We start from the raw sequence: 22,227 nt of genomic DNA, 5'->3' as shown, positions 1-22,227 counted from the left end.
TTATATTGATACTCTAAATATAGCTTATACAATTGCTATAAAATGACACAAGATCTGAATTTTAAAAAAGGAAAGGAAAGAAAAAAGGAGCAGGTGCTGAGAATTTGGAAAACTGTAGCTATTGAATTTGACATTTTTGTTAACAAAGTCATAGATTATAATCACATATAAAATGATTGTTTAATTAAATCACTCTTATAAAGGCGCCAGTCTAATAGTTTTAGAATTCTTGTGTGTGTGTGTGTGTGTGTGTGTGTGTGTGTGTGTGTGTGTTTTCTGTGTCACTTCCAGCTGTGCTCAGGGATTACTCCTCGCTCTTTGCTCAGGGATCACCCATGTTGGGATCAGGGGACCATATTTGGTGCCCACGATCAAACACCTATTGGCTGTACACAAGTCAAGCAGTGCCTGTTCCACTTCCAGACCCAGAATTCCCTTCTCCCTGAGGATGTCGAGGAGAATGCATATATTTGCCTTCCTAAAGCAACAATGGGTTTTATTTGCATTTTATTGTCTATATCATTTTTTTGTGTAAGTGCATTGAGTACCATTAACTGCAAGAATGAATTTACAAAATTTAGCTGTTGAAGATTTTAAAGGTATTCTTGTACAAACATTAAAAAACAAGTATATTATTGTTTATATATGTCACTGTGCCCATCGATCATCGAATTACTCTAGCGGGTGCCAGTAATGTCTTTATTCCTCCCAGTCCTGAGATTTTAGCAGACTCTTCTTACTCATTTTTTCTCAAGAATTGGAGGATCTTTCAGGGTCAGGGGAATGAGACCTGTTGTTGTTACTGTATTTGGCATATCGAATACGCCATGGGGAGCTTGCAGCTTTGCCCGTGTGGGCAGGAGACTCTTGGTAGCTTGCCAGGCTCTCTGAGAGGCATACATTTATATATTTTTCTCTATGATTTGTTGCCTACTATATATATATATTTCTAATTTCTTTAGGTTTATTTGGCCCTTTCCACTGGGAAGTCATCATAATGATAGAAAATCTATTTTTTCAATATTTTTCTAAATGTTATGATCTGTTTTTTCAAAACAAATAATCCTGAAGACTATGATAATAAATATTTTCTCTTTACACTTGTTGAACTGCTGCATTAGATTTTTAAGTCTAGGAATAGATGCTTTATAAAAATTCATTTATGCATCATGCAAAAATTATAATGTCAATATAACTTTTTCCAAGCAATGTTATCACTAAATTTTTATTTATTTTTAGTTTTAAAATTGCATTTACAGATGCTGCTAACTGAATTATATTCTCTTATCATCAGTAGTTTATCATGCTAACTTTTCATCACTAGTTAATGCTATGATTTTATCTTACTGGATATTTTTAGTAATTGGAAAAATAAATGATTACTCCCTGGTTAAAAACTGTCTGGGTATACAAGTTTTCTATGACAAATCCCTCCAGGAAATGATTTTAAAAATGCTCACAGAGCTATACTATGATTGTATCAATTGAAATTAATGTTAAAGAAACTTGGTTTATTGCAAGAAATGTTTGTAAGTTTCCTGGAGCTTTTAAACAAACCGTTAGAAGTAGTTATGTCTCTGCTTGATTCCTGCAGGACCTTACAGTGGTGAAATTATATTAGCTAGGCATTTATTTGATAGGCTACAGTAAATCATGTCAACTTTTACCAACACATCTGTATGTGCCTTGTTAACACACTATGGGTTATTTAAGAAGACTGTGCTCACTCTCACCAATTGCTTCCATCTGTTTTTATTTAACTGCTTTGATCTCATCCATGAATAAGCATAGAAACGACCTTTGCATATATGTTTCCTTCCCCATTTTACCTTCTTCAACTGCCTTAGTGATCTGGACTTGCTTTATGTATCTTTTAGAAAAATCTAATAATATTAACTTATATTTGAAAATACTACATGTTATGGTCTCATTCTGGGCATAATACGTGTGTTGCAAAAAGCAAAAGAACATGCTGTACAAAAACTGTATACGATGACCCTGTTTTAAAGAAACACATTGTACAGTGTGTTACATAGTGTCTATAAATTGCAAAGTATACATAGTTACAAAGTTACATAGTGTCTATAAATTGTCAGAAGGACATTTAACATATGTGCTGACACACCAGGCTATTTTGCATATTTCCTGTTTCCTCTAGTTTCCAAATAATGAATATCACTTCCAGTTATGAAGGAAGGTTTCTTTAAAAGACACTATAATTCTGACTATTTTGTTAGTAAAAATTAGCGGGAAGTTCAGTCTTCTGCAACACTATTGTGCACTTACATGCAAATATTTGAATTAATGTAGAGCCTATTACCCTAAGTAATGGATTGCTTTCAGTTGCCACATTTATAGCATAACTGTTGTAGGTCTTATGAGGATTCTTTTATAAAAAGTGAGGTGCAAGGAGTTAGGTGAAGATTTCAAAAACATATGATAGTATAACTTAAAAATAATTCTATGACAACAACAGTTATTGGTGAACATTTTATTGAAATATCTTATTCACTTATAATTGCTAATATGGAGAAAAAATCACCATTGTGAAGAGTACATGAACAAACAGAAGAAATTAAAAATAACCCACCATTTACAGCAGGTGCTTAAACATTCAGAAAGTTATCCTAAAAGAAGTACTTTAGAAAACAATTTTGTTATTGTAGTTCTTGGCCAATTTTATAATTGATAACTAAAAATAATAGATATAGATGATTTATTTACTGTCTATTTTATGAACTTATTTTTATTAAATTGAGTAGCTTTAAAAATTGGGGAAACGTGTATAAAATATTTTAAATTATGTGTCTGCTACCAACTGAGCTAAATTTGTGACAACAATGATTTACTACACCACATAGTAAATTCTTGTAACTTCAGGAGGAATGAAGTCATAGCTGTTTCTCCAGCAGGTGGGAAACTGACAAGGTATAAAGTTCTAGTTCAGGGGGCATTTTTGAGTAAAATAAAGAGTTGAAAAATAGTTGAACAGTTTCTATCATGTGATCTGTATTTGCCTATACTCATAAAATGAATGGTTTAATGTGGTATTTTAGATCATCATTAATATTAAAGCATACTAAGATTTACAGGTTGTTTTAACAGAAATTCTGCAATAATTTTTTTTTCTTTTTGGGTCACACCCGGCGATGCTCAGGGGTTACTCCTGGCTCATGCACTCAGGAATTGCTCCTGGCGGTGCTCGGGGGACCATATGGGATGCTGGGAATCGAACCTGTGTCGGCCATGTTGGCTGCGTGCAAGGCAAACGCCCTACCCACTGTGTTATCGCTCCAGCCCCTCTTCAATAATTTTTAACTTTATTTTTATTTTTTAAACTTAGTGATTAACTCCCTAAATTAGATTTAATCCTTAATGGGAATTTTGATTACAAAAAGAACCAGCTCAAATCACAAAATAATATAGTTTCTTTTAAATAATCAAAATTCTAACCACACGACTTGCAATTAATAGGGTAAATGCAAAGTACCCTTGTTAACAGCAAGGGTTGTCTAATTTAGTTTTTACCTTTGAGTGACTTGGGTAAATGATAATTTGTTCAGTGGTTACAATGTGTTGCTCTGTTTTAAGTTTGTGATACACTGAATGGTGCTCAGGATTTATTCCTGGCTCTGCATTCAGGGATCACTCCTTGGGTGCGTAGGGACACATACCGGATGCCAGGAATCAAAGTGGGGTCAGCCTTGTGCAGGGCAAGTACCTGCTGTACTAACTCTCTGACACACAATAGGTGCTTTAAAGAAAGAAAACACCCATTGCTGAAAATGTGGTAGACACTTAGAAGACAACTATCTTTCATAATAGCAAAAATAAAACTTTAGCCAATATACTGTATTCTCTTAATTTGATGACATTTGATTATAAGAAAAATTTCTCTTTCATAGAAATTAGTGAAATATAAAATTCAGGATGTTTATCCGAAAATGTTCTAGATTTTTCTAATAGATACTACCTATACTACCTAGATCAGTTACATCGCAAACTTTCAACAATCAATTGATGAATTGGACAACACTAATCTGGAATTTTATATTTCCTGGTAACTTAGTGTACAGCCTGTTGTGCAATCAATGAAATGATGCTTGGTGAATGAATTCATAACTGATGCAAATTTCAAAGTGAATTCTTGTTATGCACAAATGAAGAATATTTTTAAGCACTTGAGCATTTTACATTTACAACTGATAGCTTCCTTGTTCAACACAAGAGACCCAAGTCAGTGTGGTCTGGGTGTAACGTAAGGTAATTTGTGGAGGGTCTTGGGAAATTTGGTAGTGCTGAGAACCTGAAAGTTATGAATTAAAACTGTTAGGGTTAACATTACTGTAAACATATGACCCAAACTACAGTAGTGAATTTGAGTGGAGGACTCGGCCACATTCCACAGGGCTCTGGGTTTACTCTGGTTCTGTGCTCTAGGGTTACTTCCGGTTGCATACAGAAGGCCACATGTGTTGCTGGAATGAAACTAGGCTGAGCTGAAGCGAGCTATGTGCTTTGATCCCTGCACCATCTCTCCAGCCTCAATCATGAAGTTAAGAAATGAATTTGTTAAGGAGGTGAAGTAGGGTGGTGAGAGAGGATTTGGGGACATTGGTGGAGAGACAATCGGTTTGGAGCACTAGTGCCTAAAATAGCTTCCCCGTGCCTCCCCTCCCCCTCCTCCTTACCTATTTTGGCCATGCCCATTGGTGCTCAGCAATCACTCCTAGTTTTTCTTTTTTTTTCTTTTTCGGGGGTGGGGGGGTTGTCACACCTGGTGATGCTCAGGGTTTACTCCTGGCTCTGCACTCAGGAATTACTCTCGGCAGTGCTTGGGGACCATACGGGATGCCGGGGATAGAACCTGGGTTGGCCGCATGCAAGGCAAAGGCTCTACCCACTGTACTTTTTTCTGGCCCCCACGGCTGGTTTTCCTTGAGGTCCATATTGGTGTAGAAGATAAAATTAGGGTTGGTACCTGTGATGCAAGCACCCTACTTGCTGTACTATTTCTGGATCTAAAACACTATTTTTTAACAATATTTTAAATCATGGTGCCTAAATACAAACTAGAAAGACAAAATGAAAGACCCACAATTCAGTCCTCATCATTGCTCAAATCATATAATAATTTAATTGTGCAAGGAAAAATGCAGTTCTTCCTAATTCTCATCAGTCCTAAGTGGGGCTAGTTCAAACTGAGTTCCCTTACATTTTATACTAACTTTGATGATATTTCTAAAGATTCATTTTCAAATGCCAATTTCCTTTGTGTCTGGGTTATTTGTTCTCCATCGGATATCTATAGTCTTTGTATTTTATATGTAATTCCTCGTGGATCTTGCCAGAGAAGAATGTGTATTGTATTTTATTTTGTATGTATTTTCTTTTCCATTTCTTCACATAAACTTTAAGCTGGAAAAAAATGATAATGCAAGACAAAACACCTAATGTCTGAATTTCTGTATGCATACTCATTAATCAATTCCTATTCTAGGTGGGTGGACAGCACCAGTCACAGAGAGAAAGATGAGGACTGAGAGACTGCAGCAAGCTAAAATGATAGCCATGTGTGGAGACAGTCCCCAAGAATCTTGTGATATCACTGTTCTTCAGGACCCAGCAGCCTCTCTGAACTAAACATTTACTTCATGTTAACAAGTCCTAGCCTCAGGAAAATTCCTCATCTTTTTTTCAGTAGCCTGCCAAACGGCAGCCTGATCAAAGCAATCTAATATGGCTTAAGTGCCACTGGTTGACATTTTGCATTCTTTTATTGCTTTCTATTTTTGTCTGCATATCAACGGCCGTAACTAATATCCAGTTGATCTTTTCATGCTGATAATAAAGTGAGGATACAAAAATGGGATTATCCACTCCAGACACCCGTCAGTGCACCTTTTCCACTTCATACGACTCAGGGCACTTCTGCTCCAACTGTACTTCAAAGAAAAATGAAGTGTCCAGCCCGAACTGGCTGCTTTGTCCAAGAGGTAGAATCTGAACCACAAAATGGAGCTACACATCAACCCTTGGCACAATGCATGGGTGCATGTCAGGACACAGTTTTTCCGGCTCTACAAAGTCAGTTAAATCATTTTCTATAAGCATCTGAAGGTAATTCAAATGTCTGAAGAAAATATTTTTCTACCTCAGAGAACTCTGTTAGTCCAGGGGAGGAAGGAGAGGAAAGCGACAGGGAGAAAACAACACTGGGAACAGAGAAGAAATAGGACATCTTGTTAGGATAAAAGAGCAGCTGGGCAGAAGAGACACGTGTTGTAGGGCATAAAGAAAAGAGGCGATGACAGCAGGCAGAGGCCGGGAGTGACTGGACAGCGGGTGAGGTGCTTGTTTTGCATGCAGTTGAGCTGGGTTTGATCCCCGCCACCCCAAGGGTCCACTGATCCCCTTCAGGAACGATTCCTGAGCATAATGCCAGGAGTAAATTCTGAGCACCTCTGGATGTGACCCATAAAAAACAAACAAACAAACAAAAAGAGAAGCAGGGGCTGGAGCGATAGCACAGCGGGTAGAGTGTTTGCCTTGCACGCAGCCTACCCGGGGTTCGATTCCCAGCATCCCATATGTTCCCCTGAGCATTGCCAGGAGTGATTCCTGAGTGCATGAGCCAGGAGTAACCCCTGTGCATCGCTGTGTGTGACCCAAAAAGGAAAAAGAGAGAGAGAGAAGCAGAACAAGCAGCATAGATTATGAGTGCTTAAAAATTCATTTTTATATGAATATAGAGGTGACCCAAGCCTTTTTATGAGTAATAATATTTGGTAATAATGTGATCTATTTGAAATGCTGTAAGAAAGAAAAATGAAGAAAGGTGTAAAGAATGAAGGAAAGAACCCCTCGCCTGCCTAATGCACCCTACAAACACTACATATTAAGATGCGTTTATGAAAATTATGATAAGCTAGAGTTGACAGGAAAAGTTTAGCTTTAGATTGTTTAATCATTTAAAAACTTCCAATATTATAACAATAACCTAACAATGGTTGTTAGGAAAAAGAAAAAAAAAATATCTGGACTTTGAAAGCATGCAAAATATCAGCATAAAAAAGGGATTTTTCAGAACAAATTAAAAGATAACATATAGCCTAATGAGTTTAGATATATTGTGGATATTACTGGACATCAAATTTACACTGTCCTAATATCTCTATTTTGATAACTATGTTTCCAGGTGATTGACTCGAAAAGATGCAAGAAAGAAAAATCAAGTCAAACCCTTAATTCATAGTGAACCTGTGTCACATGCCAAGGATGCCCTCAAGAAAATGTCATGAAACTAGAAAAGAGACCCCAAACACTCATGGCTTCATTCAGCTATTTAATGCTGTGGTCACAAAAGGACCACTGAGTCTATTTATGTGAACTATTTTAATAATAGTTCATTTGTAAAATAGTCTATAATATTTATTTTCAGTAATTAAAGTAGTGTGCTATCATTACGCTCAAGAATATGACTTTACAGCCCTTGTTAAACTACCTTTATTGAGGTATTCTTCACTGTTCATGCAAGAAACTGTCTTCATTAAAGCCCGGTGGATCTTTTAGTTACTTCCACATAAAATTATTTTATGATGTTAGTCTGTCATTTTCAATACTGGAGTAGATGAGAAAAGGAAGGGCATTATGACCGTCCCTTTTCCTGGACAGGGATTGGAAAGCTCATGTAACAAATCTATTTTAGTAACGATATAAGCGTATGGTCCTCAAAGGACTAAGATTTGTCTGGAATGGTGGGTAGAGACATTCCATATGTAATCTGAAATTCAAAGCAAAACTCTGACAACTGACATGATCATTATTCACAGAGGGGTGTGTGTGTGTGTGTGTGTGTGTGTGTGTGTGTGTGTATCTGTGTGCATGTGTGTGTGGTGTGCTGTAAAGTCCCCTCTGCATACCTAAAAATAAACTTTCATTTTTACATAGAAAGAGGCTCTCTCCTTCCTTTTAAAGCTTCTTGACAGCTTTTTCTAGTTGAGGGGAGGGTGGTGGCAACAAAGGATCTGACAAAGAGTCAAAGAGATGATTCTTCAATTCAAATTTGCCCTTTCTCAAAGGAAACCTTTACAAAAGACCCTTCCCTGGCCTATCCAAGAAAGATTCTATTGTCGTATTGAAACAACTGTCACAAGAATAAGTGAGAAAGAATCGTGGCTTCATCTCTTACAGTGTCACAGGTTTGAATTCATGAAACCACTACTATTTCCCTCCTCAACTACTACTCATTCTCTTTAATAGCAAAGAAGGGACAGCCTGGCATTGTGTATTTTCCTACACAGAGTAACATCTGCTGGAAACCACATTGGGGACTCTGGGGACAGAGGGATGGGAGGGGGAGCGAATGGAACAAGAACTTACTGGCAATGCTAAGTAAGCACTGAAAAAGCTGGGAAAGCTTCCATTCGAAGTAATTTTTATTTTAATATCAAATTATCAAGGGAAAATAGCCTCGTGTCAGAGTTCAGATATTTATCATTTGAAAATTTAGATATCCATTGTGATATTTCATAGTAATCTCATAAAATGGTATTTTAGAGATGGCAGTGGTATGTGACTGTGATCTAATAACAAGTTATATCCATCTCAGTTTCATAGGGTAATAATGTAATGAATCAGTCTTCTGTTAAACCACATGTTTTATGGTGATATAGCTACAAGTAAATATATGTATTATGTTTTATTGTATAGGAAATGTACTCCAGGTAGAAATCTAAATGTGAGTGACATTTGCATTATCTGCTATGTAAAAATTCCCTTTTTCAAAATTGACTAATAACATGCATATTTGATGAAAATTGGGGTTACTCCATCTGCCTACTATTCTCCGAAAGGGAAAAAAAAAGAAATATTGAAATATTACCTGATCATTGAACGGTCTTTCCAGTGACTGCTGTTGACATAAGGTATTTGCAGTCCTGTCCAGGACGTTGTCTAAAAACTCATCATCAACACTTTTTTTGTCAAGAAATTAAGCATAATACAGATTCTTTAACAAAACGGGGGCGGACCTCTAACCAGCAGAAAACCATTAACCTCAAAGATATGATTTTGTGGAATATTTATAAATAAACAAAAACTATTTCATACCAGAGTCTCATGATATAAACGAGAGGGATCCCGAAAGGGAAATTATAGGTCGAAGTTTACCACAAAAATTATCTCTTGCTAGAGAATACAGACTCACATTTGATTGGACCGTTTTCCACCTAACAGTAGAATCTACATGGTAACATTTAAAAATTCATGCTTAACTGTGTACTGAGTATGAACAATATTTTTTAAAACGGAATGCTTAAAATAGAAAACTGGAGCATTCATCTCTAAAATTCAGGATTAACCAAGAACATCCATGAACTCAGGCATGGATCTGGCACAGGGAAGGATTTTATGAGTCACAGTTCACCTGCCTCTCTGTCCAGAGCTCAACACATACTGGGGCCATTACAGCAGAACTGCATAAACTGTGGCCTTTTCCAGAAAATGAGAAAGAGTGGAAATTACTGAGATCTGAGAGGTGACAGCACACTCTTGAAAACTTCGACTTATTTGCATGGGAGCTTCAGGAATTTTCTATCTGACATGAGGTTTAATGGCGTATAAGAATGTTTATAACTTAAGTGTTTATGTCATTACTCAGTTATCTTTACTGCGGGGAACTGGCTCACTGTTAGGCTATTTTTAAAAAGGTTAAAATGCTTGAAGACAAACTTAGGCATTTTGCTAGAAAAAGGTTCTTGGTTTTTGTTTTGTTTTGTTTTAAAGTTGAAGTCCACATTTTGCTCCTTGGAGGACTTCTTGCCATACTGGTGTTGGGAGTGACCTTCTCCACATCATATTCAGCATTTACTAGGGCACAGAAAAAAACTGTTACTGACTACGAGAATGAGATATTTGAAGAGGTTTAGAGGAATATCAAATAGATAGCAACTCTGTTATCATTGGAGGAATTTCCTTAATGTGGTCAGCAAAACCTGGAAAAATATCCCAAATATTTCACAAAGGAAATCAATTTTTTCACAAAATAATACTGTAAACAAATAAAATCACAGTCCTCATAGCCTTTCTGGATCTGGAATTTACAATCAAGTAACTCAGTCCATGCATCTTGTCTGACTCATCATGAGGCATGCACATCACAGATTAAAAGGTTTTGGTTATTTTTGCATATATGTGATCAGGATGTAAAAATTCATCATATACATTAAGGAACAAGGAAATGTTATTTGAACAAGTAATTCTCTATGTATAGGTATATAACTTTCAGGAACATCATTTCTCCGTAAAACTTTGGTTTAATTTAGGATAAAAGTGACTTTCAAAATGAAGTTTTCTTAGATTTTAATTGAGATTAAACATAAAGGATAACTCATAGTATCTTTTTTTCCTGGTCAGTCATGAAGAGAGTTCAAAATCTGGCAAAAGCATCTGTCACATACATAACATGAAGGTCCACAAAGGCCTTTGCACTCTGCCATTATATAAACTCTATACTTATTCCCTACTCAGAGGTAGGAACTATAGTGGAAAACTCCAGCTGTTCAGGCTTTAAAATGAATTTTTACACCCCAGATGATGGACTGGCATAGTTCAAAAGTGAATTCATGATTTTTATAAAAGTCTTTCTCTTGTTCTCTTTTTCTCATTCTTGACTAGCTTACATCATAATGGAGGAATAACATTTTAAAAATTTTGAATAGGCACTTACTGGAATTACAGTTAATCCTGATACAATCTAGATGGGGAAGAATAGATGAGAAATGAAAATTTATCCTTCAAAGTAATAGCTGCAGACATCCAATAAAATCACAGTCCACCCTTCCGGGGACAGACACATGCAAATATGGCCACTGCATAGCATTGATTCTTTACAAATGTCCAGAACCCAGATTCTTTGTTATAAGACTTCATCAAGAGAAACAATAGATTTTCTTTTGTAAATGGCCAGTTCAAACAAAGCTACATGGTGACGAATCTAAGTGAAGGAAAGAATTGTTAACTGTCAAAGATGCTTGGCTTAAACTGGCTGCCACTTTCTCCCCATCTGTGAAAGAACATGTTGTTTTCAGCACTAATAAAACTGCTCCGTCACAATGGGGTGATGTGACAGCTCAGCTAGGCTCTGACATCTTGGACCTGAGAAGTCTAATATCCCGCAAAGGCCGACAAAACCTTCTAGAATTGTGAAGGTCAAGTGGAAGGCGAGTTGAAATTAGTCTCAGCTTATCCTAATGTGTTTTGTGGTAAATTTGTATTAGCTTGGAAAAGAGGGAGAAAGAAAGAAAGAAAGAAAGAAAGAAAGAAAGAAAGAAAGAAAGAAAGAAAGAAAGAATTTAGAAAGAAAGAAAGAATTTAGAAAGAAAGAAAGAAAGAAAGAAAGAAAGAAAGAAAGAAAGAAAGAAGGGGAGGGGAGGGAGAGAGGGAGGGAGGGGAAAGAAAATAGAGAGAGAGAAAGAAAGAATGAGAAAGAAAGGAGGGAGGGAGGGAGGAAAAAGAAAGAAAAAAGAAAGAGAAAGAAAGAGAAAGAAGGAAAGAAAGAAAGAAAGAAAGAAAGAAAGAAAGAAAGAAAGAAAGAAAGAAAGAAAGAAAGAAAGGAGAGTGAGAGAAATAGAGAAAGAAGGTAACAGATGTTGGCTGAGTTTCATGACTTGTATTAATTGGGGGTGGGAAGAACCACTCTGGGCTTCCTTTTGAAACTCTCCTAAGGCTGCTGTCATTCTCCAGAGCTCACCAGCTTATGCCTCTCTCAGCAGCCGACAATGTTATCTTTCTGTAGTAAGTGTCACGGGTAAGGCTGCTATTGATTTTCCTTTTCTTATTCTTGCTTCTTACATAAAAGCAGGTTCTCAAATAACAGGATCTCTGCTCTGGATAACACAGGCTCGGACTATGAGGGGTCATCGTTAAAGGATTATGGGGGATGTTTTATGTTGATTTTACATGGAGAAAAAGATTTGCTGGTCTTGGTTGCCGTATTTAACGCCTTTGGGGAGAATAAAAAAATAGAAACCTAGATTCTGTTTCCATATAGCTGAGTTTGTCATGTGTCGTCAACCGCATCAGAAAAGTGGTTGCAAACAGCCAAGGAACAGCACCTACACAACTCTTTCCACAGAATGCTTTGCTGTTGGAAAATTCCAGAGTGTTTCCTCTTTGTTTAGCATCCTCTTCATACCATGCAGTCTGATTAGCTTGCAGTTACCTATCGCTGCCACTAGAGGGTAGTATAACAGAACAGTAGAGGAGAGCCCTGTGCGTTCTTAAAAAAATCACCAGCATTATTTAATTAATTTAATAGAATAATTATATGCAGCTACCAGTGACGTCGTACTCTTTTATTTTATGAGCTACTATTCTGCCCAGCACAATTTAAACAATGTACGTGGATTTTCCAGTGCCTTGCCTCCTCACCTTTATATTACTTTTATCTAACTGCAATTTCAAGTTTTCTCTCTCTCTTTTTTGGCTGTTCATGTTTTGGTGTGCATTTTTGGTATTCATTCTCAGGGAATACAGTAAAACCTCATTAATTGGCACTCCTCTTTTTGGAGCTAATGATAATAATTTTAAAACTTCTTGGGCAGAACACATAAATCTTCATTTGGTATGAGCATATATAGCCTGAGAAAAATTAAACAAAAAGTTGTGAAAAGCTGAGTTCAGAAAAAAAATTGATTTCAAGTACTTTACTATATATAGCTGTCACAACTCACATGAAACAATGTGTTAGTTAACTGTGGTTAATTCTAATCCACCCCCTAAAATCAGTCTACTGATAATGTCCTCAATATTTTTCCAGATATTGAATTCAGTTTTGGGGTATAACTGGAGCAAACTGCTTAAATAATTTTTTCAGTCTCCTGTTCAGACCTTGTCTCCAATCAGCCTGGTCACCCCCAAACTTGGTCCAGCCTGGGTGAGGTTTTACTGTAGTGACCTTTCTCAGCCCTACAATGAAGCAGGAAAGCATTATTTTTCTGTGGAAGAGCCTGTGTTCTTGGTGTTCTCATGGCTGTTTGCTGAGGGCCGCAGACTTTGGGCATTGAAGGGTTGTGGATTGCTGTTCGGTAGCAAAATATCACCACACAGTATTTCCAAATGAAAAAAAAAAAAAAGATGAGCCACCACAAAAGTCACTTTTCAAAGAGGAAGTTCAAGGAAAATAATTGTGGATCTGGGTCACAACATCAGAATTAGAACTTCTGTGCATGTGGTATCTAAGTCAAGGTGGATGATCTTTACTGGCTGCAAAGATACCTTCAATAATCAAGCCAATTGTCAATGAATACAACAGGAAGTTCTGCTTCAGGCATCTTCGAGTCTAAACCAGTTCATTTGTTCGTTCCCATCTGATGCTTTGATCTACAGGTCTTCCCTTTGAAGAGTTCTCAGTGGTAAGAATCACAAAACAGGAGGTCATGGTAAACAAAGTGGAACATAATAAAAAGTAAATAAACCAAAGCGATGCTCAACAGAACCTAAATTAATTTAAAGGATGGAACTGAGACTCTGAAGTGTTTTCACTTTCCGTGGCAAACAGGCTACTTGATAAATGAGTGCAGGCAAAACGGAACGAAAAGTGACAAGTGTTAGTTCAATGGGGGAAGGTGAGTTGTTTGTTACCTAGGTTAACCGTCAGTTTCACACGCCCTGCGTCCAGCTCCAAGCGGAGGGTGTCCGCTGACTCTCTGGAGGTGGTGGCCATGAGGATGCCATAGGCACGCTGGGATCGGAACCGTAAGGACACATCCTCAGCCTCCGTGTGCATGACCACCGGGAGCTGGATTTTCATGAACATGCTGCCATCGTAGCTCAGAACCGTTGCTTCTGTAGATGGGAAATGGACAAAAAGCTCCTGGTCAGTCGAGTCCTTTGGCATGCCAAAAAAGCAAGAGAGCATCCCACTGAAACCGCTGACAGAGAACAAAATGTCAAAGGAGCTCAGCTTCAGCTATGCACCATTTTGTTTCAAACTGGAAAGGAAAAAAAGGGATATGCTTTGTGAGGTACTTGCTAAAGGACAGAAGCACTGGTGGCTTCTTTTTATTAATTTTTTAAAAATGCATTTGCTTGATTTTTCAATTATTTATTTGGCTTTTTTGGGTCATGCTCAGCGATGTTCAGGGCTTACTCCTGGCTCTGCACTCAGGAGTTTACTCAGGGCTTACTCCTGGCGGTGCTCAGGGGACCATATGGGATGCCAAGGATTGAACCCAAGTCTGATGTATGCAAGGCAAACGTTTTCCCTACTGTACTATCACTCCAGCCTCAAGCAACAATTATTTCTTCCCACTGTTTCTCCTATGTTCTCATTGCACTTTGTAGCTAGTGTATTTGCCATCTTGAATGACCCATGTTTATCTACTTAAGGCCCTTTCCAAGAAGACAGGTCATTTTCTTTGGTGTCCCTAATATACAAACTGTGTGTGGATCACAAATGACTACTAAATGCATATGCATATTGGGGAAGGCCAGTAACCAACTGTGAAATTTGCTGTTGCTCAAAACCCCTCATTGCAAATTAGAGTATGCTACTAGAGAATTTCTATGGTACTTTACTCTTCAAAAACACCATGATTCTATGAGATTTTATGTTGGAATTTAAAACACACACACACACACACACACACACACACACACACAATCCTGTCTTAAGAGAACTTGAGAAAAGAAAAATATATGTTTGGCAAGTATAGATCAACACTTTACCAAGTGATATTCAATGTCATAAAAAAAGTCAATATTACCAAACTCGAGCGGGCCCAGTAACGTCTCCATTGGAGACTTTGTTGTTACTGTGTTTGGCATATCGAATACCAAACTAGGCGTGATACTCCTAATTTATTATGCTTTACAAGGTAACTGATTTTTAAAAGAAAATAAAACTGTAATTTAATTTTAAAGTTTATTTCCATGCTAAGACTGATCTAAAACACTATCTGTGATTACAACTCCGTTTCCTAAAATTAGGAAATGCCATCACCAAAATGGCTTTACCTTTCTGTCCAGGTAATATTTAATAAGGATGTTGGTGAAAGTAAAGAATCTGTGTGGATCTACGAGACTGAATTAAAGTGGATTGTTTCAACAAGGAATAAGTTCAATACTGCATTTCACACACAAGAAGCAAACAACAAGAAAAAAAAGTTGATCTCAAACTGACTGTTTCAGAAACAGTTACCACCCTTCATGTTAACACCATATGGTGGTAGAACATTGCGAAAACAAGTATGAGTCATTTGCGCTCTCATTGGTTTGAATAACTCAGAATAGCATGGAATAAATTAAAAATTACCTGAGAATAAAATAAAGTGGAAAATCTTCTCTACCTTTTATATTTACATGGTACAGCAATTAGCATGGTCAATAGGGCTTGTGGCTGACTGTGTTCTAGAGCTGTGGTTTTCAACTTTACCTTTTCAAAACAGCATAAAGTCAAAAGTAGCTTAGAATATACAAATTCTCTATTTACTGGTCTTTGTCTTTTGTCCACTTATCCTTTCTATGTCTTGACTGAAGATATACTGGTCAACTCACAAGGTTTGTTCCCTTGGCACCAATATTAATTATCATTCTCAGCTTCTGAACTCCATCTTTCATAAACCATCCACTGCCTTTTTGATATCACTAATTTAAATACAGCTGGTATCTTACTAAGCACTTCAATCACCCCCCACTACATCAAATGTACACATTCAATAGGAACATTCTCTAATATCCTCCATGCTGTCAATGTATAGTCCCATTGCTCAGAACTTAGGCTTTCTGGTTTCTTTCTTACTTCCAGTCATATACAATCTATCTGCAGATTAGTTAAGTTTTGTGTGCTCTAATCACACTTATTTTCCTGATTTAGTAGCTTCTTACTAGTCTTCCTAAAGTACAACAGACTCCACTTCTACCTCTTTCACCTGGATAATTTTAGTGTATTTGTCTATCTGTCTCACTGACTGGCTCTGGAAGTTGAGTTAACATAGTTACAATAGAATCAATGTTTGGGCTGGAGCAATAGCACAGTGGTAGGGCATTTGTCTTGTGCGTGGACTGCCTGACTGAGCCGGGATCAATTCCTCCACCCCTCTCAGAAAGCCCGGCAAGCTACCAAGAGTATCTCACCCACACGGCAAAGCCTGGCAAACTACCCATGACGTATTTGACATGCCAAACACAGTAACAACAAGTCTCACAGTGCAGATGTTACTGGTGCCTGCTCAAGCAAATCGATGAACAACGGGAGGACATTGCTACAGTGCAGAATCAATGTTTAAATTTGTGGTGTGCAAAGTTCCTGCATCATCATCACCATCTCCACGAAGCCTGAGACCCTCCAATACTGCCTCTCCATCACTTCTAGTCCATCTCTCCCTGCCCTACCCAAACCTCGCTCCCCACAACTTGGTAAGGTCAGTTGTACAATCAGAGCTAAAGGTGTCACTATCAGCAGATAAGAGTCTGTTCCTTTGCTTTCTTATATATACAGCATCTGAGCTACACAAGCTGGTAGTTGTCCTGTTTCTGACTTGTTTCACCTAATATGACATCCCCTGGCTCTATCCATGTTATGGTAAAAGGCAAAGCTTCGTCTTTGCTTTTACTTCTACTTGTTCTCACTATACACAGCAAGCAAAAGAAACTTAATGCAGTCATTCAGATTATGTCACCTCATTGCTTAAATGACACCTGCTTGCCAGAGTGTTCCTGAGCAATTCAAAGAGCTCTACTCCTCTTACAGCCGTGAGGTCTGGATAACCCGAACTCAGCCCATATCTCTGGATGCAACATTAGGCTACTTCCTTGTTATCTGGAAAACACCAAGCACATCAGATCCCATATTTGTACTTGCAGCCCCCTCCCCTTGAAAAGTTTCACTCCAGATGTTTATGTGGGAGGTTCATTTAGTTTTCAGTTCTTAAATCCATTTCTACTTTGAGAGAAGCACTCCAAGCATGTCTTAAATTCCTCCTCTAGCTATTCTAATATTATTTATTATTTCGTTTTGAATTGGACACCTCCAGCGGTGCTTAGGGTCTATTCTGCGATCTGGGCTCATGAGTGATCATTGGCAATGCTTAGGGAACACACATGATGCCAGGGAACAAATCCAGGCTGGCTGAATGCGAGGACTTACCCACTGTACTAAATCTCCAGTCCATACATTTCATTAAGATTTTTATATATATACATATTCTATATTTGCTTTTATACGATTATCTGTCTTCACACTTTGGAATGAAAGTGGCAAAATAGAAGAAGTTGAGCTTTACTATTCTTTTTCGTTCCAATAGTTGAGTGTTTCAAAAATTTCCAAGCACACAATAAAGATTCAATAAATATTGACTAAACTATGATAGTAAAGATATATGGTAGTTATTCTATTTTTGAGTGAAGCTTGTGTACATTAAATAAATGAAGTATCCTGCCTCTTGTTTGGAGAAGGTGTTGGGGGATTAGGTCATACGTGGTGGTGCTCAGGTTTTTCTCCTGGCTTTATGCTCAAGGATCACTCCTGCTGGGGTTCAGTGGAATGTACGAGGTGCCAGAGACTGAACCCAGACTGACCATGTACAAGCACCCTACCCACTGTACTATCTCTCCAGTTCCATATTTTTCCTACTAGTAAATGGAGTCTAACTTTGTTAACATGAACAAAATGCTTACGAAAAATTTACTTTGAAGGTCATAATTATGGCATAAAAGTCCACTTAGAAAATGGATTAGTAAAAAAAAAAATGGATTAGTTACCAAAACAAGGGTCTCATGTTTTGGCATTTTAAAGCAGAGAAACAATAATACATCCTCTTAATATATATGTTCTATATATTATTATGATTTTTTCCTAATCATCAAAGAATGTTTCTAATAGAATATGAGCAGAAAATCCAGTACTTCCTCAGCAAATAATTAAAATGGATAGCAGTCATAATAATCACTAGAAAAAATGTATAGGAAAATCTTAAAGAAATTTTACTACTATTTCCTAAACTGTCTAACAAGGTAGTATCCATAACTGTCAAACAACAGATACATGAGCCTGAATAAAATTTTAAAACTCATTTGATTGTTCAGTGATACTAGGATCATACAGAAAAAAAGAAGAAAGATGTTACAATTTTCCTCCCATTTATTTTATCTGCAAATCCAGCCTCTATGTCATTCAACAATCATGCTCTTAAAATGATTTCAATTAGTCTGTGCAGTGTAGCTTAATTGTAAACTAAATAGGGGAAACATCTTTTTGGAAATATGCATGACTGACCAATGATTCATAAATACAATCCAAAGTAGAAAAACAATCAGGATCATTGGCCTTTAACATAGCCCCCAAAGCCACAGCAATGAAATAACACAGGAAAGTCATAAAATTGAGTGCCCCTCCGTGCCATTTTAAACAATCTTGATGTGAAAATTACTTGCAGATAAATGACAAGTGAATGCCTAAATGATTTCTCATAATTAGAATTAATGTCTAATTAGACAAGAAATGGAAAATGCACGGGGATGCAGTCTACGGTTGCCAACACCTCAATACACAGTCGTGACATTTGAAGGTTATGCTATCTGGCAGCATTCCTTAGCATTAGTCAAATTATTTTGTCACTTAGAGCAGGAAAGAGTCCTTTAAAAGGCTAATTCCCAGACAATATTTCCAGCGAGGGAGAAGAAATGTCTATTTTGTCTAGTAGATTTCCTTCCCCCTGTCATTAAGGTTGATAAATTTGCTCTTCTGCTTTATTCCTCCTTGCAGTGGAAAGTGCACACCTGCGCTCACTTTTGCCGAAATGCAGTTACACATTGTGATCAATGAGGAAATCAGACAAGAGGCCAAATTATCTTGGTCTGACATCTGTCCCTCCAGCTGGCAGAGTTTGAACAAACAAGTGAAAAGGAAACTGCTGATGATGCTATAAATATTAGCTGTAACATATAACAAAATATATTATGTATAGTATGAATACATAAGAGCAGAACAATTTTGATATGACCAAGACTCTGTAAATTCTTAATTTTTATTAAAAATAAAACAGGAGGAAATGTAGTTCATTTAATTTGTGGACAACTGAATTTTATATTTGTATTATTGTCAGTTATGGAGCAAGTATGCATAAAACAAAATATTGTTTTCCCATTTGCATATATCAGAAAATATTTTTGTTATAAACTTCTTTGCTTACTGAAGGCAGAATGTCAATCTCTGATATGATTTTGATTGTGCATTGTCCGAAAAGTGGATCATCGATTTTAAGGACTTTAAATAGTTATACCAAAAATTTATCAAGTACTCACCAATAATCAAAGATGGAAACTTTTAAAATACATTTGCTCTTTTTATTTCAAGACTTTTCAGTTAACTAAAGCGGTCCACGATTTCATGTAATCAAAATCTATCTGTACAAGAATCACAGTCAAAACCCTTGATTTTGGAAAGTGGAGCTGTTTGGGCCACACCCAGCCTAGCTCAAGGCTTACTCCTACATTTATGTTCAAGGGATCACTGCTGGCCACGCTCAGAAGCCGTATTGTAGCACTGGGGATTAAACACAAGTTGGCCGCATGCAAGGCAAAAATAGCTTATTCTCTGCACCATCTCTTTGACCCCAAGTCTTTTCTTTGAATAAAAAACGCAGAAAAAAACGCAGACATGGTTTGACATGGTCTGAACTAAGATGTGGAACTGGGAACTGAGCAACAACCCAATGTTGTGGTATTAAACATGACCAGAAATCCACGTCCCTTCTTACTTAGGAGGTGCCATAATATGATCACAAAAAAAAAATTCTAAAAAGCAAAGACTCCTCAGCATACACCGGGTGCAACAAACAAAATTCAAACAAAATGACATTTTTATACACAGTCCTCTTGGAAATAAAGAAACAAAGAAACCCGTCATTCCGACTAACAGTCAGATAAAAATGTACGCAAAATCCCAATGGTAGTTTGCTTTTCAATTCTCATTTGTAATTCTGCATATGCTTGTCACCCCTCATAATTATTGCAAAAATAAAAATAATCCCTATCTGTCTTTCTGACTCAGGAAGTTCTAGAATTTCTATTTTTGCTTCTACCATATGTAGTTGCAAAATATTGCCACAGGGTGGTATACCATGCATATTTAACTGAAGGCTTGCAATTCCTTTGACAGATTTTTTATATATACTTATATGTATCCTTCTCTGGCTTCACTTACTCAAAAGATTTTATAATAATTAGGAGAACTCTGAGGGACTGAAACGTAGTCAGTTTTAAATCATACAAGTTTGCTTATTTATCATTGTCTTCCATAAACTATCCTGAGAGCTTTGTGATTTTGCTATTAGTGACGCTTGTTCCTTTCAATAACTTCTAAAAGTGAAACTATGGGAACAAACAAAATCAAATTGAAAGATACAGTAAAAAGAGAAATTGCATGGAGAATATACATCTTGAAAGCAAAATCACACAGGCACAGGATACTTCTAATAACAATTCAGGGAAATACATGTCTATATACTTAAAATACTGCTAGAAAATGGAAAATGCAATCCCAAGATGGAAATCTAAAGAGCATAAAAATTAAAAATGGGAAAAAACAGGTTTTCATGCCAGGTCCCACGCAAACGTCATACCTAACCTATGTGCAGTCCCAGCCTTTCCCCAAATTGTAATATTTTATTGTAAAAACTAGAGTTTTTGAATCAGAACTAGTGAAGTAATCTGCAGAATAAAATCCTCATACACTCCCCTAAGCAAAGGTGGCATGCCTGAAGTCATCTTTCTTGGTTTGTTTCTTTTTGTTCTGGGGCCATATCTAGTGATACTCAGGGCCAGTCCTGGTGGTGCTCGGGAAACCATATGGGGTACCGGGCATAAAATTTGGGTCAGCCTCCATCTGCACTTGTTTGTTCATTGCAGCACTCTTTACAATAGCCAGAAACTGGAAGAAACCTGAATGCCCAACAACAGATGACTGGTTAAAGAAACTTTGGTACATCTACAGAATGGAGTACTATGTAGCTCTTAGAAAAGATGAAGTCATGAAATTTACATACAAGTGGTACAACATGGAAAGTATCATGTTAAGTGAAATGAGTCAGAAAGAGAGGGATAGACATAGAAAGATTGCGTTCATCTGGGGGATATAAAGTAGCAAAAAATGAGAGTAACACCCAAGAATAGCTGAGATCAACACCAGAAGGATTACTCCATAGCTTAGTGGCCAGTCAGGCAATCTAGAGGAAAGGGCAGCTCAGATAGAGAAGGGAGCACCAAATAAAGGGTGTTTAGAGGATCCTCCCAGGAGGGGAGATGCATGTCGAAAGTGGACTATGGACTGAACATGTTTGCCACTCAATGCCTCTTTTGCATACCACAACACCCAAAAGGAGAGAGAGAACACAGGGGATTGCCCTGCCACAGAGGCGGGGGGGGGGGGTGGATGGGAGGGATATTATCCATGGTGGTGGAAAATGGGCACTGGTGGAGGGATGGGTATCTGATCATTGTATTATCAAACCCAAGCACAAAAAATTGTAAATCTACAACTGTACCTCATGGGTTTCACTAATAAAAAAAGAAAAAAAAATTTGGGTCAGCCTCAAGCAAAGCAAATGCCCAACCGCTACCTCCTGCAGGGGTATTGCTCTGGCCCCTTCTGAAATCATCTCTCTTCTCTTTTGCCTGCCCCGTGAAGGGCAAAGAAATGTTATCCTACATTCCCATTCTCTGAGAGCATAGAAATCTTCCATTTGTACAAGCCATTGTAATACCTTTCAATTTGATTAACATGATATTACCAATTTCATTACTTTTTCAATAAAGTTCATCACTTCTCAAATTAATTTTGTTGTTTAACAATATTTAGACACTACTGATCTGTTTGAAAGTGTACACAGACCACTGATAGCATTTCGATAGTTAGAAATTCTTTATTTCTTATAAACTCCACACTAAGAGAAGAAATAGGAAGCTGATGACCCTTCTTCTTGAAATAAATCTAAGTCACATTTCAAAGCTGCATGCTAGAAAATAACTACTTTTCCTCTCAGAAGCTTCAAAGGGAATTGAAATGCTTCAAAAATAGAAGAAAAATATGAGTAAACGAGTATGGCTTAAAACTGACATCAGCTGCTTTTAGTCTACAGACCTAATAGAGCTATTCCTGCTGGTGGTGAGCAGACGAGGGAGCAGTCCATCAATATATTTTCATATTGATTTTTTGTTTCATTGTTG

General features: G+C 37.3%; 1 protein-coding gene across 17 annotated transcripts in view; it reads right to left on the bottom strand.

Annotated features, from left to right (window-relative positions):
- Positions 1 to 22,227, bottom strand: part of NRXN1 (neurexin 1) — a 1,264,827-nt gene that overhangs the window by 696,494 nt on the left and 546,106 nt on the right. For 9 of the 17 annotated variants that reach the window (XM_056118460.1, XM_056118477.1, XM_056118503.1 and 6 more), the window contains 2 exons: positions 13,645 to 13,848; positions 10,730 to 10,756 (listed from right to left, as the gene is read on the bottom strand). In XM_056118460.1, coding sequence (XP_055974435.1) covers positions 10,730 to 10,756; positions 13,645 to 13,848 — 231 coding nt within the window. The remainder of the gene's footprint in view (positions 1 to 10,729; positions 10,757 to 13,644; positions 13,849 to 22,227) is intronic. The other 8 variants (XM_056118496.1, XM_056118525.1, XM_056118533.1 and 5 more) reach the window with 1 other exon arrangement.

Source organism: Sorex fumeus, unplaced genomic scaffold (assembly GCF_029834395.1).
Source record: "Sorex fumeus unplaced genomic scaffold, SorFum_2.1 ptg000003l, whole genome shotgun sequence".
In the NCBI taxonomy this organism is placed as follows: Eukaryota; Metazoa; Chordata; class Mammalia; order Eulipotyphla; family Soricidae; genus Sorex; species Sorex fumeus.
This window is presented reverse-complemented; position numbering and strand designations above follow the sequence as displayed.